The following is a 16,638-nucleotide window of genomic DNA, read 5'->3' as shown; positions in this document are numbered from 1 at the left end:
TTTTGTCCACATATAAATCAAATACGTACATAAATAACAAAATTATAACAATTTTACCAAAATTTAATAATTTAACCTGATGATCAATGTCATTTAAAGCTCAAGGTCAAGGTCAGTTCAACCTTATTTTTGTAGTTGTTTACATCAAGGAAACAATGTTTTGCAATGTTACTTGTTTCTTTATTCACCAGACAATATATAGCATACTAATACATTTTAAAATTTTCATAATGAAAACTGGCATGAATCGGGAGGCATGCTGCTTTAGTATCAAGTTTCAAAAAATGTTACCTGTATTCACTGTTACTGACTGCAATAACTTTAGCCTCATACATATGTGGCCAACCAACATAGATTTCTCTTCCAAGATATTCCTTTGCCACTTTGTCTATGTCCTTTATGAAAACAGAAGAATATAATGTAATTTGTAATTCACAGGGAAAAACATCATTACTCCACAAGACAAATTATGAAATTAAATTGTATTATCTAATGTGACAAGTGAAAATAAACTATAATCAAATAAATACATTAACGAAGTTTATCACATACCCGTGCCAAATTTGCGACTCTGTGCATTAACTTTAACATGACGTTAGTTGCGTTATACAAACATAGTGTCAAGGCGCGCTAAATGTAAGCATTACACTTTAGGCGCGTCAATGAAGAGTGATTCTTTTGCGCATTAAACAGTCTTCATTTTGGGTATGTGATATATGAAATATTATATTCCTGTAGGCTCATTACAACAGACTTTGTTGAACTCGTTAAATAAAATGATATTTTGTGTGCCAGAGGCTCAATATCCTCTATATATTATTAACTACTAATAAATTTAGATTGATTTATGCATTGTTTGTTGGTTTTTACCATGCTTTTAATACTTTTTGGTCAGATCATAGTGGCTGATCCACCAAACTGGCTTTTCCTAATAACCAGTAATTACTATTTAATAATTTATTCCCACCAAATTAGCACAGTATTTCATTCATCTATTATATCACAAATTTCTTAAGGTTGAACACCACAAAATGTAACAAGAATGTGGCAAGGGTTAATTCAAAAACATGAATTTTTGTTTTCACCAAATTAGCACAGTACTTCATTCACCTATTCTAACTCATATTGCTTAAGGTAAAACACCACAAAATCTAAGAAGAATGATTTATAACTTGTATACTTACAGGTTCCTCCTCTCCTTGTTCAATGTACAACATGGTATTATACCCTCGACTGTTCATCTGGAACACCTTTACCCCCTCTTTACTTAACTCAGCCTGTAATATATGTTGAATTACATCTTTAATTGTCAATAAAGCTGCATGTTTCCAGATAAGCCAAAATAATCAAGAAGATAAAACTTGAGAAAAAGTACTAAGATTTTCAGAAAAGTACAAATATTCAAGAAAAAAAAGAAACAATTTCCAAGTTATGTGCGATTTATGATAGATTATGAAGCATTTTTTACTGTACTTCTATTGCAATACTTCTACTGCATTACTTCTACTATGTTACTGACGCAGTAAGGGCTATTTTGAACCTCTTTTGGGTAATTTACATTGGTTTTAAGTGCTGTTTGCAATGTGTAAATTATTTCCTTTGTTCATTTTACAATATTTTACTTTTTAATACAATTTTCATAAAAATTATTAGGAATCTAGAGGCGTACCGCTTTAAAGTCACAATGACATTGTAAAGGTCATTTGTCTATACTCAGAGGAACAGATGGATGGAAATCTAAGGTGCCTAAGTAGAAGAACCACAGACCTTCGCCAATCTGATAAAGTAGAAAGAATTTGAATTCCTTGGCAAGATAAGAAACCCTAAGCAGTGACGGTAACCACTCAGCAATACAATCTCACACATTAGTGAGAAACTCAAATATTCTCCACAAGTCCAGTAAGTTATAAAAATAAAATACAAGTCAGAAACTAAAGTATTCCACACTAATGTCTAGCAAAGTAAGTGATAAAAATAAAATGCAATAAATGATCAGAGTACTACACATAATTTGAAGAAATGAAAGTCACAGGTCATACATGATGTGGAATATGTTTCAATGTAGGGAATCCTGGGAAGAAAACGTCTAATTTGGCTCCTGGCAGCATTCCTTTTCTCAGTAATTCGCTTGGAATACGAAACTCATCCATATGAACCCGTGTCAGCCTGAAAGCATAGCGTCATGTTTTTATTAGATGCAAAAGAATGGTAGGTTTTAGACATTAGCAAAAGTTGGAAGAAATGAAAATTGCTCACTGTAACTTTTCAAATCACATGTAAATGACACCATTGTCTTCAACATAAACATAATTTTATTTTTCTTAGCCAGACTTCATTTTAATTTGCTGCACACAAGAAATAAGTTGTTATGTATCCCAATATTCTTGTTTAAACAAATATGCAACATTACATTTGTATAACATAAACTTCATTGGCTCTTTTTTCAAGTTGCTAAATTTGACAATTTGTTACTCAATAATTTCAATACAATAATTAAAGTTTGGTCCTTGATAATTAATGCTTCTTTCATCAGAATGCAGCTTTCTTTAAAAAAAAATTTTTACATGGAATAAAACAACAGAATATTTCTTTTAATAAAATGCCTTATATTTCTTTCATAACTGGTATTAATTTTTTTCATTTTGTAAAACGTACTTGGAATGACTGATAGCAATGTCCGGGAAATCTGGTAAAGGCGAGGGATATGGCTCGCCAGCTTCCGGTGTATATTCGTAACACAGGTGCGGACCATGACCATTACGTGCCTTCTCCTCATCCGTAAGAAGATGCTCTACAGATCGAATTGCTGTGAGTAGTCGATTCTAAATAAATAGTAAATGAAAATATATTGATTTGTCTTGCATAAAATCTAAACTTGTCCATTATTATTGCGAGATATTTTAAAACAAAAATTACCTTACACATATAGTTAAAAACAATGACACCCCTAGGGCGAGGCCAGCTTTGACCCCAGGGCTTTTATTTGAACAAACTTTGTAGACACTTACTAGAAGATGTTTCATGCTTAATATCTAAGCTCTAGCTATTTGGGTTTTTTCAAAGAAGAGTTTTTTTAAGTTTTTGCTATATACATATAAGGAAAATCAATGACCATCGGGGCCGGGCCAATTTTGACCCCAGGGCTTTTTTTAGCAAACTTTGTAAACACTCACTAGAAGATGTTTCATGCTTAATATCTAAACTGTAGCTATTTGGGGTTTTTTCAAAGAAGATTTTTTAAGTTTTTGCTTTACACATATAAGGAAAATCAATGACCCCCGGGGTAGGGCCAGTTTTGACCCCAGGGCTTTTATTTGAACAAACTTGGTAGACACTCACTAGAAGATGTTTCACACCAAATATCTAAGCTCTAGCTCTTTGGGTTTTTTTAAAGAAGATATTTAAAGTTTTTTCTTTCGGTTGCCAGCAATTTTTAAAGGTGATCACCAAAGGAACTTTCCAGTGAAGTTTGGATGAAATTGGCTTAGTGGTTTATGAGGAGATGTCATTTAAAGTAAAAGTTCAAAGACGGACGGAGGACGGACGGACGCCGGACGAAAAACGATCACAAAAGCTCACCCTGTCACTTTGTAACAGGTGGGCTAAAAAAATTCACCCTCGCCAGACATTTGTTTGTTTTAAGAAAAACAATTAAAATTAATAAAAGTAAACTTAAAATCATCAATTCTTAGAACCTATGCAGCAGTGTTGTCCCGTTTGTGTTCAATAACTTTGATTCTTCATTGTTTTCAGGACATTTCCCCCACCCCCTTTCTTTTAGGTTAGGTTTAGCATTGCACAGCATCTATAGGTTTTATGGCGACTTTCCAGCTTTATTGTAAAACTAACGACATTCAGATGATTCTGTAAACTAGCTGAATGGCTTCTTCACATGAAACAATAGAAAGTGTGCAGCACTGGAACCAACAGCATTGATGGGGGAAGTGTTTTTTATGTAACTTTTTAGTATACCGGAACTCTGTCACGGAGGTCGCGATAATAAGATTTTTACCTCATCTATAAAAGGGATGAGAACAACAGCTTCCCAGTCTTGTTGTTTCCCATTCAGATCTGTGTCAAACTGTAGCGGGTAAAAATCTATCACAGGTGATGTGTGTCATTGATCATCAGTTTCTAAATATATTATAAAATTAAATATAATATATTTAAAGTAATCATTAACAAGTCAAAAGCCTCTTGTTAATAGTAAAAACTGTTTTGTTTGGGTTTACAGCAAAACTTACACAATTTAGGTCATGGCGCAAGAAACAGGAAAGAAGATTTTGACTAAACTTGGGTTTTACAAAAATCTCAAAAAATACATTCTTGAAAATAGATGCTCTCAAATTCTTCATCCATTCATTAACTGGGTTTGAAAACAGATTTTAATCAGACATTTTTTAAATAATAATTTTTTCATTATTTCCCTATATATACATGTATATATTTTTTTATTTAATGCATGTATCAAAGGCCAAATATTCGAATGATGATACTGATTATGCCCAAATATATTATGTGAATATTATAAGTGTATCTTAAAGTCTAAAAGATATATAACAAGAGCTGTAAATAGGGCATCTTTGTCGGCTAATAGTAAACAAGAGTCTGGAAATGTAAAATTTCAATAAAGAACCATTATTCTGTGTCAGAATCTGTTTAGAGAAATGGGTCTTTGACTGCTGAAGGTAAGGTTTCAACCCATTCACTTCTGTAGTTTTGGCAACACCAACTTGCAACACACAAAAACTTTTGTCAAAAGTGTGATGGCTATGCTGAATGATGATAACACCGACATTCCGAAATAGCTCTCCCTATTCTTTTAACTAGAACTGCCACTATGATGGCGTGAATACCCCCGCATACCACTTTGTCAGAATCAACAGTGGCCATTTAGAGCTCAAGGACAACCTCCCTGCCAAATCTGAGGTTACTAAGCATGCATTGCTAAGTTAGTATTCTACATGCTTCAAATGTGAAAAATGTCAAAATCAATACATTGCGGAAGGACATTCTTTAGCAATTGAGAAGAAAAAGCTTTTTTTGTCAAGGTCCCTGTGACCTTGACCTTTGACCCAGTGACCTCAAAATCAATAGGGGTCACCTTATAGTCATGATCAACATCCATGCCAAATATGAAGACTGTGGGTTAAAGGAATCTTAAGTTAATGGGTGGACAAACTTTTTGAAGTCAAAGTCCCTATGACCTTGACCTTTGATCCAGTGACCTCAAAATCAAAAAGGGGTCATCTACTAATCATGACTAACCTCCATTCCAAATATGAAAGACTGTGGGTCATAGGAATCTTAAGTTATTGGGCGGACAAGCTTTTTGAAGTCAAGGCCCCTGTGACCTTGACCTTTGACCTAGTGACCTCAAAATCAATAGGGGTCATCTACTAATCATGACTAACCTCCATGCCAAATATGAAGACTAAGGGTCAAAGGAATCTTAAGTTATTGGGCGGACAAGCTTTTTGAAGTCAAGGCCCTTGTGACCTTGACATTTGACCTGGTGACCTCAAAATCAATAGGGGTCATCTACTAATCATGACTAACCTCCATGCCAAATATGACGACTGTAGGTCAAAGGAATCTTAAGTTATTGGGCGGACAAGCTTTTTGAAGTCAAGGCCCTGTGACCTTGACCTTTGACCTGGTGACCTCAAAATCAATAGGGGTCATCTACTAATCATGACTAACCTCCATGCCAAATATGACGACTGTAGGTCAAAGGAATCTTAAGTTATTGGGCGGACAAGCTTTTTGAAGTCAAGGCCCCTGTGACCTTGACCTTTGACCTGGTGACCTCAAAATCAATAGGGGTCATCTACTAATCATGACTAACCTCCATGCCAAATATGACGACTGTAGGTCAAAGGAATCTTAAGTTATTGGGCGGACAAGCTTTCTGAAGTCAAGGCCCCTGTGACCTTGACCTTTGACCTAGTGACCTCAAAATCAATAGGGGTCATCTACTAATCATGACTAACCTCCATGCCAAAATATGACGACTGTAGGTCAAAGGAATCTTAAGTTATTGGGCGGACAAGCTTTTTGAAGTCAAGGCCCCTGTGACCTTGACCTTTGACCTAGTGACCTCAAAATCAATAGGGGTCATCTACTAATCATGACTAACCTCCATGCCAAATATGACGACTGTAGGTCAAAGGAATCTTAAGTTATTGGCGGACAAGCTTTTTGAAGTCAAGGCCCCTGTGACCTTGACCTTTGACCTAGTGACCTCAAAATCAATAGGGGTCATCTACTAATCATGACTAACCTCCATGGCAAATATGACGACTGTAGGTCAAAGGAATCTTAAGTTATTGGGCGGACAAGCTTTTTGAAGTCAAGGCCCCTGTGACCTTGACCTTTGACCTAGTGACCTCAAAAATCAATAGGGGTCATCTACTAATCATGACTAACCTCCATGGCAAATATGACGACTGTAGGTCAAAGGAATCTTAAGTTATTGGGCGGACAAGCTTTTTGAAGTCAAGGCCCCTGTGACCTTGACCTTTGACCTAGTGACCTCAAAATCAATAGGGGTCATCTACTAATCATGACTAACCTCCATGCCAAATATGACGACTGTAGGTCAAAGGAATCTTAAGTTATTGGGCGGACAAGCTTTTTGAAGTCAAGGCCCCTGTGACCTTGACCTTTGACCTAGTGACCTCAAAATCAATAGGGGTCATCTACTAATCATGACTAACCTCCATGCCAAATATGAAGACTAAGGGTCAAAGGAATCTTAAGTTATTGGGCGGACAAGAAAAAACCGACGGACGGCCGGACGGCCGGACAGCCGGACGGACGGACGGACGGCCGGACAAGCTGATTCCAGTATACCCCCCTTACAACTTTGTTGTGCGGGGGTATAAATAGTCAAGCTTATAAAAATGGCTTATTATAGCAACAAAGCCACTTACTTGATATGGAAGAGGTAATAAATCTTTACTGGCAGCAGGTAAAACTGCCATCAGTTGTTCAAACGGTTTAAATGGAGTGCCAAGGTCAAACCTTAAGTTCATATTTTTGAAATCCTTCACATCACTCATGTATGGTGCATAATGGTGTTGATAATACCTGAAATGTCACGGTCAAACTGAGATAAAAAGGTCACAAAAACATGTCAAGGTCATACTGTATTGTATATCCTGTTAATTAAAACTTACATTTTTGTCAACCATTCTACAACTTTAACTATACTAAATTTACCATCTAAAAACTTCTGGTAAACAATTTCCACACTCTAAATGCATATTATGCCTCATACATACTTTTGTTTTTATTTCTAAAAAACTTTAGATTTTTTTTGGTGTCCTGTAACAGTTTCCAAAATGTTACACCTTGGCCAAGGCTATTACCTGAACCATCTTTTTGCCTCTGTTACCTTTGGCAATTTGACAGCAGAAAAATTGTGATAAATACTGCAAGACCAGTCATTTACAAATAGCATGTAAATTATTACTTATATCTTTATAACTTTTCTTAAAATCTTAGTACATTTTCCTTAAGTTCGATTTTCTTGTCCAAAATTGTTTGGCTCATCTGGAGGCAAAATACGCTTTCAAGTCAACCATTTAGTTGGTTTTTGTCAATTTTTCAATAATTTTGGTCAACCATTCAAAGACTTTTTGACAATAATTCTGTTTTTGGTTAACCACTTTCGATTCATATCTGAAAAGATGGCCATATGCATTGTCCTATCCCTAAATATGTTTCAAATAATTTCTTACCAACTCCATGATGGTACACCTTCATAATAGTAGAGTAAAATCCACTGTATCCCTCTAACGTAGCCTTCTGCTTGGTCTTGTAGAACTTCACTATAATATACATACAGAGATATTATTATAATATATTCTATAATTACATCTACATCTGAATTGTACCATGTGACATTCCAGTATATTCCAATATTGTATGCTGTAGTATCCAATATATTTATGATATATTGTGTGTATCATGTGACATTTCAATATATCCATATTGTATGCTGTAGTATCTAATATATTTATGCTATATTGGATAGTTCTGTTTGATCTTTTGCATGTAATGCCAAAGACTGAAGCCGTTAACAACAAAAGTATCCAAACAATGTCTGTAGCGTCTCTATATGATCTTTGTTCTCAGAATAATCATATAGTCACACTAATTTCCTCAATATAACTTGTATATAGAAGTATGAGGTTATTATAAATCATTGAGTACAATACAGAATTCTATTGGAATACAATGCAGAATTCTATTGGACAAGTACACAGCTATCAAACCTATGTTGGAAGGGACACAAGCAGAGTCAGATATAGGTTCTGCAGCTGTGTTTGACTTTTTAAAGCAATTGGACTTGTACACAGCTTGAGAAATAATATCAAACTTGCCTGATGGTTCAAAAGATTCATAAAATTTTAGATGATAGAGCCACATTTCAAAGTATTTACTAGAATGACATGAAGATGCTCTTCAACATTTGTAAAGGGAGATAACCAACAAAACCATCTGTACACAGAACCCATTATTTGACCAAATTAATTTTCCAAAGAAGACTTTTCAGAAGACTTGGTAACAACCATTATTTGTCTCATTGACATTTAAATCTGCACTTCAGAATCAATGAATGGTTTAAATATCTTTCAAACATATTTATAAAAAAACAAACAAAACAAAACAATTGATCCATTTTAATTCATGTACCAGCTTTATTTATAACATAAATACATGTATTTGTTTCTACATGTTACCATATTTTTGCCGCTAAACGCCATAACGTGTTTTGCACGTTTTACGCGTGTTCCATTATGACGTCGCTTCCGGTAATTTTATTATGTTTTGCACTGATGAAGAAATATAGCCGAAATGTATGCAATAAATAATTACTGAATGTTCATGTTTGTGTGGCTTGTTTGTTTATTTTAAACATATTTATATATATTTACTGAATTACAGTATAACTTGGCTAAAATAAACAAACTTATAAAAAAGGACTTATTTCCTACATGATCAGATGTAAGCAAATACATACGGCGTCACTTTTTCATACTCCATCTTTGTCATGTAGTAGTTACGTTTATGATGACGGAACTCGTCGCCCAACGTGTCATCGTCAGATTCATCAGACACGTCCTCCGATATCTCTTCTGTAAATATAAAACATACAAGACATCTTTATATCTTGGTGGTGTGTGATGTTGGTAATTTTCACTCTGAATAACAGCAGTAAGCCACATTGAATTTACCAGAGCTCAGTTCAGCCACTGCATGGTTCCTGGGCAGTATGTCAAGCAGTTTACCAGTACAAGTTGCCTTCACTTTTTACTGATAACTTCTGTACATGCAAGAGCAGAGGTACAGTGCAAATGACCACAGAAAGGATTTCATTATTAATCATAACGTAAGTGACCTACACAGTCAGGGAATTGAACCCGGGTCTCCCAATTCACAGTCCAACACTCTACCTATTGAGCTAACCAGACAGCTCTTACTAGTTGAGCAAAGCATCTGTAATTATCACTCTATCAAATCATCAATTTCAAATATGTATTCAAAATCCATAAAACAGCATCATTAAGTTTTATGACATTACACTATAAAACATAAACAAACCAGAGTGCTGTGATGGCCACTGTAATGGCTAACATAAGTGAACGTAACGACTACATTTAATCTCACATACAGTAGAGTACAAGCATACAACCTTTATATTATGTTGCGATATTCAACTTCAATTTCTGGTGATATTCAACTTCAATTTCTAAATTTACGATCACTGATTTCTACAATTCTTTTACTATCATGTCAATTTCCAATAGTTAGAATCTAGCCTTTTATCAACAAGAACCAATTTCAAGGAATGTTACCTGAAGTTTCATCAACTGGAGAATCTATCAACTCGGTACCTAGCTCGTCTGATGACACTACATTGTCATCTAATGATTCCAGGAGAGCAAACTGGTTCCTCTCTAAACGCTCTGTTAACCTGCTTAGTGATTTTTTCTGAAGAAAAATATACATATAAAAGACTTAGAAATTTAAATTTCATACTAATGGACTATCGTTTGTAATTACATTTGTCGTGATTTGCGAAACAAAGCTTATCTATTTAACTAAATGGGATGTGCTGAAAAAAATCTGCTTCAAGATTCCAAAGAAATCATGATCAACAAGAATAACTTGAACAAGAGCTGCAAGTCAAAGATAGTAAGCTTGAAAAAATCTTTCTGCTGAGTAACTGTTAACACAAAATAGTTTCCATTTCTTATGAAGAAAAAACTATTTTTGCTGCATAATGTGCCATTTTACCTGGTTTTTAGCAAGTTTCCTTGCTGCAGATAAAGCTTCTGCTTGCCCGGCCGAGGCTTCTGCTTTCTTTGATTCCAACCATTTCAAGTCACCAACTTGCTCGGAGAATGTGTCAAAATCAAACTGAAAATAAAGTGTTTAATCCAATATTTTAATTTGGTTGTGTTTTACATCACACAAACACACTTAAGGCCATATGGCTACTTTCAAGCTTTACTGGTGAAGGAAGACCTCAGGTGCCCTTCCATGCACTATTCAGGTACAATGGGCACCTGAGTAGAACTACAGACATTCTATAAGCTAGCTGGATAGCTTCCTCACATAAAACATTCCAAAGTCTTTGAAGGGATTCAGACCCACAGTGTTGATGACAGGCTTAATCCAGTATAATACATAATGATTTTCCACAATACTGAGACTTGAGAGCATTTTTTGTTGTGAAAATTCATAAAGTTGCATGTTTAATGAAAAAATTTTCAAAGATTTTTATTTTTCCATTTTAACAAATAAAGCATATGATCAAACAAATCAATAATTAATTAAGGTAGACACGATCTAAGATTGATGAAACTTCAAAATCTGTTTGAGATAATGTTTTTATGGCAACATGATAGTACCACTTAATTATAAAATGTTGACGTGTTCATGATAAGTGATAGCCAAGAAATCCAACAATAAGCCATGGCTTATTTCAAGTTTTGAAAAGGTATTGGTACCTTATTTTCAAAGAAGGCTTTTACTGGTAAACAATGATTTTTGAAGATTTTTTAAGTTTACATAATTTTATGGTAACACAAGACTGGCTATATTTCAAGTTAATTTTGATTGTATGAAAATAGTGGCTTATTTTTAAGACATGCAAGATGTGAATTAATTACCTTTGATAAAGCTGTGAGGTATTTTTCAAATCTCTCCAGATTCAGATGACCACCTTCATTTATGTAACCTACAACAATAAAATATACATCTTAAAATTAGCATTTCTGTTCATAGTCGTCCCATCACGACACTGTTAAGGTCATATGGCAGGCCAAGTGTCAGTAATTCTAGTGGAAAAAGACTTGCTCCATGCATTATTTCAGGCACAAGTGTGTACATGAGTAGAACCGATGACCTTCCATAATCTTCATCACCTGAAAGAATGTGAAGTACTTGACAGGCAAGTGATTTGAAATTAGTAAGCAGTTAGAATTACATTAAATGCAGTGTCTACTCAAGGACACATGCTTACAGGATTCTCACTACTTTTCAAAGATGTTGTTTATTTTTATATGAAATTTCAAATACTCTTTCAAAAACAAAACAGAGGGTAAAATACTCTTTGGGTCAAAAGCTTATCTGGAGCTCTGTTGACATGAAGGTAATGAAAACATTTTTATGAGACTTGTGTCCCATTTGATGTAGGTCTGGACTAATTTCTTACAATGTGTAAATGTCAGATCATTCCCTGGCTCTGTTCTCCCAGAAAAATCATTCTTATTGTGCAAAATGACCAAAAAATGAAAAGCATTGCAACACTTTTCACTCAAACCAAGCTAAAAGTCATGCAAAAGATTTGTTTTCAACTTAACTTAGGGTGTATATCTTAATTATCTTTTGCAAATTTTTCCGTCACTTGTTTGATGCATCACTTGTTTTAAGCAAGAATTTCAAACTTTTCAAACTTTTTTTTTTAAGGCTTTTTGACCTCAGTGGAGTTTGTTTGTGTTTTACATCACATCAACACAGAATAAGTCCCTGTCGGGATTCGAACCCACAACGGTGAGGAGCAAATGCCTCAGTGGAGTGCCTTTAAACCTTTCACAATATTCATCTGAATGATCATGAGAACTGTAAACAACTTTACCTCCACATGAGGGTAGTACTTCTATATATGTCCTCCACAGAAGTGGCAATGCATCATGGTTAATATGCAAATTAGGTAGGTGTGGTATAAAGTCATTGCCCACCAGGAATCCCATCATTACCCAATCGTCTATCACATTCTCCAGGTTATATTCAAATGTGGTTAGTTCATTCTACAAAAAGAAAGAGATTGAAAAGAAATTGAGCCGCGTCACGACAAAACAAACATAATGCGTTTGCGACCAGCATGGATCCAAAACCAGCATGCAGATGCGCAGACTGGTCTGGATCCATGCTGGTTGTAAACGCACTATGTTGGTTTTGTCGTGACACGGCTCATTAATTAGAAACAAGAGCACCACAAGTGGTGTTAATGCTTGCTTGTTTAAGCCAATGACTTCAAAATATTAGATTAAACAGTGTTATAGTGATTTGGGTGTTACGCACTTAACTACTCAATAATTTGAATAATTTTGTAAAAGTGAGTGTGCCAAGATATGTGTAATGGCAGCACGGTCAGGTGGTTAAGACCTCTGAATAGTAATCTAAAGATCTCTAGCTGTGTGGGTTCAAACCCCATCAGGGGCAAGCTGTTTTTTCCTTGAGCAAGAAACTTTACACTCATTGCTCAATACTGGTTGGTTACAGATTTGAGAGTGTGTCTATAAGCTTAAAGCTTCCTACACAATCAAATTAAAATGAATTATTTGTTAACTAAGATATGTGTCTATGTAACAATTTATTTGATTTTCCATCGAAAAAAGAAAGAAGCATAACTCTAGAAATACCTTCTTAATCACTAATAAGAATGTTTCATTTGGATATTCATATAAAATATTTCTTGAAAAAAAGATGTTGTTAAAGTTCTGAGTGATTTATGTAATGAAAAATAGATATTTTCTTCTAGAATAATTAACTATCTGCTATACACATGTACATAACATAGGATCATGTACATGTATCTTACACTAACCAACAACATTTATAGATAATTTGTTTTATGGTTTGTTGTCATTAATTATATTAAACACTATTAAGATAATTATTTATGCTATTATAGACTCTCAATTATCAACCAATTCACTTTAGATGGATTATAATACAGAGTCGGGATTTCTCAAATCCTTCACGTTACCTTTAGAGTAGAAAATTCAAAATCCAAATACTCTCTAAACAAAGACAAATGTAACAGGTGGAAAGTGGTCTCCTCTGGTGTTTGTGGCCTGAAAATAAAATTATAATACATACTTAAAGGAGATCCATTGAGGTCCAAAAGCTTAAAACATAAAATTTGAATTAAATTCTGATATAGATCAACTAGGGAATATTTTAACTGAAAAATATCAATAAATAATACAGAAATATACTGAAAAATAAAAATTGAAAATCAAATTTTGTGTAAGATGTAAATGCATTTCACATTTTTCTTTTTAGTCATTATATTTCAAATGATTATTTTGGAAAAACATGATGTGAGATTATCTGAAATTTTGCATAAAAGTTATTGGGCCAGACCTTCATAAAATAGTACACAAAATATAAAAAAAATGTATTTCGAGTCCTGTTATGACAAAAACTCATTAGAGTCCCTTTTTAACATGTGTCTCCTTCACCATGTTTTCCCAATATATCAGAATTACATGCAAATCTTTGACACATAGCATTTATTGAATGTCTAAACATAAATGAAACTGGTTAAAGATTAATCACAGTTGAAGATTAAGCAAACATTCTGTGCATATAGCCCCTCTACTGCCCAAACCAACCTATGTTGGGACATTAATAAAATGATGACCTGGTTGACCACAACTGTGACTTGTTCACTTTTCTAATAAAAACAATGGCATAGTCCTTTTAACATTCATTTATGAGCTTCAAAACCAACTTACAAATGAACCATAAAGTGCCTTTTTTGTTCAATCAAGCTTTAGATATACTCTTATATTAACTTTAGTTCACAAGTTTATTTATTTCAAGAGACACTCATCAAAAGTCAATTTTCTCACCTTTTATTTCGACTGTCTTTTCTACCACCAAATCTCACCTCTTCTCGGAGCAGAGAAAAATGAGGCTCATGTGATGCCAGGCCCAACATCATCTGTTGAATAAAATATCACTTTGTACACTTATAAATACCAAACAAAGATAAAGCGACCCTTAAGGGATATAAACTAATATCATAACTTGAAAGGTTCGTAACAATCCATTTTTTTTCTTAATGGTTGAAATGAAAAATATCAATATTGAGATAACGAACATTTTACTGCTTATGGCCTTCATGATCAATTCCTACACATCAAAACTTTGAATCTGTATCAAACAGCCAATAAACACCACTGACACCGATATTATTTCTTATATAGAGAACTTCAGAAGTCATTACAGTATAGACCCTGGTCAGACAACCTAACTGCATTTTTTAGGGTCTTGTAGACTTATAATCAGCATTTTTGACTAATCATGAACTGTTACCAACCAAAAAATTAAGTAATTTAACTCACCAGATCTGCATCCAGTCCGTACAGACAATGTCTTGTGTTTGCATCGTAGTTAACATCTGATCGTTCGGCTCGAATAAAATCCATAATCTTGTGCTCTCCTTCCCCTGGCGTCTAGAAATATAATACCAACACAATAATAGAAACAATCTCTAAAATGCGCTTAATTTATCTACAGCCAACATACAAATTTACATTAACACAATAAAAACTTAAGACCTAGTTAGTTTTAACATATTTGCATAAGCTTGCTTGCGAAACAAGTTCTTGCAACTTAAAGTGTTCACTTTTGAGTCCGCTTCTCTGTAAATTTCAAAATCTATTTTTCAGAAATATCCAGTGTAAGGTAGTCCCAACATATTCACACAAATTATCAGCTATAAAACAAAGCTTACTTCATGCCCGGAGAGATAGACCCTCACACCTTGCCACAGGGGGTCAGTACTTGTCTTCTTTACAACAAAATACTTTAACTGTTCTTGTAGCCGTACCATAAACGGTGTTCCTGAAAGTTATGAATTATTTTAATAATAAACCTACATATGTATTCACTTTGTAAAGAAATGGCTACTTCATATGAATCTTCATTTTCTATTTCCCTTGAAACATGAGCACTGCATGCAGGATTAACATCGTCTGTTTAAGTATCTATAAAAGCCATTTATTTCAATCTTGCTTTAAAGTTCTTTAATCATAGAATATTCTAGTTTAATACATAGATACAACAATACTTATTATGATAAAATATAAATACATATATAAGCTTTATCTTTTTACATCAATATCACCAATTAAGAAATATTTTCAGTAAAACAACAACAAATGATAAAACTTTAAAAATATCTAATGTAATAGTTAGTCAAGATAAATTACCTGGTGTAATACAGTTGGAGTCAAATCGTTTCTCAGTTGGTAGGGTCTCCCCCTTCTGCATGGCACGTTTTTCTAGCTCTTCCGCCTCCCTCGCAGACCTAGAAATATTTTAGACATAGACTCATTGTACTAACTTTTTGTATTCTATATTTACATGTAATTTATCTTTATATATACATGTATGCTACCATCAACAAGAGTTTTTATTTTCATGAATCTGCATTCAGAGACTACCAAATTAGGTATTGTTTGAAATTAGATGAGGCTGGCAGAGGGTTGGAGGCAATGCAGTAGCATCCAATTTATACAAATTTACAGAATTTTTTATAATCCATTTTGAGTTTCATTATTTTGTTTACATTTTTAAGTCAAGTCAAAACTTTAGAGGACATTCAGTGACTTTAGAGCTTTACTGTTGAAGAAAAGAACAGGTGCCCACCAGGCGCAAACAGGCACCAAAGTAGTACCATCAGCCTTCCATAAGCTAGCTTGATAGCTTCCGAACCTATAAAACAATACCCGAATCTACAATAAAATATCTGAACCTACAATATTATATCTGATTCTACAATACATATCTGAATCTACAATATAATACCTGAATCTACAATATAATACCTGAATCTACAATATAAAACCTGAATCTACAATACAATATCTAAATCTACAATACAATGCCCTAATCCACAATATAATACACGAATCTACAATATCTGAATCTACAATACTATACCTGAATCTACAATATAATACCTGAATCTACAATACATATCTAAATCTACAATACAATGCCTTAATCCACAATATAACACCTGAATCTACAATATAATACCTGAATCTACAATACTATACCTGAATCTACAATACAATACAAGAATCTACAATCTACAATATAATACCTGAATCTACAATACTATACCTGAATCTACAATATAATACCTGCATCTACAATCTACAATATAATACCTGAATCTCCTGCCTCTTTGTTGGTTCATCTTTGCGCGTGGTGCTACACCATCAACAGCCATGAAGAATACTTTCCTTGGTTTGATCATTCGAAACAGGAACTAGTGAAATTAACAAACACTCATTAATTACATGCTAGTCTTAACTG

General features: G+C 34.0%; 1 protein-coding gene across 1 annotated transcript in view; it reads right to left on the bottom strand.

Moving 5' to 3' along the window:
• LOC132721509 (5'-3' exoribonuclease 1-like) overlaps positions 1 to 16,638 on the bottom strand; it is a 55,984-nt gene that overhangs the window by 34,296 nt on the left and 5,050 nt on the right. The window contains 19 exon segments of the mRNA XM_060705828.1: positions 292 to 395; positions 1,185 to 1,277; positions 2,040 to 2,166; positions 2,656 to 2,822; positions 4,013 to 4,114; positions 4,117 to 4,134; positions 6,936 to 7,092; positions 7,746 to 7,835; positions 9,032 to 9,146; positions 9,867 to 10,002; positions 10,309 to 10,431; positions 11,187 to 11,254; positions 12,155 to 12,326; positions 13,289 to 13,376; positions 14,160 to 14,251; positions 14,655 to 14,765; positions 15,047 to 15,156; positions 15,525 to 15,622; positions 16,491 to 16,591. Coding sequence (XP_060561811.1) covers positions 292 to 395; positions 1,185 to 1,277; positions 2,040 to 2,166; positions 2,656 to 2,822; positions 4,013 to 4,114; positions 4,117 to 4,134; positions 6,936 to 7,092; positions 7,746 to 7,835; positions 9,032 to 9,146; positions 9,867 to 10,002; positions 10,309 to 10,431; positions 11,187 to 11,254; positions 12,155 to 12,326; positions 13,289 to 13,376; positions 14,160 to 14,251; positions 14,655 to 14,765; positions 15,047 to 15,156; positions 15,525 to 15,622; positions 16,491 to 16,591 — 2,072 coding nt within the window.

This window comes from Ruditapes philippinarum, unplaced genomic scaffold (genome assembly GCF_026571515.1).
Source record: "Ruditapes philippinarum isolate M1 unplaced genomic scaffold, ASM2657151v2 ctg5124_1_1_1_1, whole genome shotgun sequence".
Classification (NCBI taxonomy): Eukaryota; Metazoa; Mollusca; class Bivalvia; order Venerida; family Veneridae; genus Ruditapes; species Ruditapes philippinarum.
Note: the sequence above shows the minus strand (reverse complement) of the source record. Positions and strands in the feature narration are given on the sequence as shown.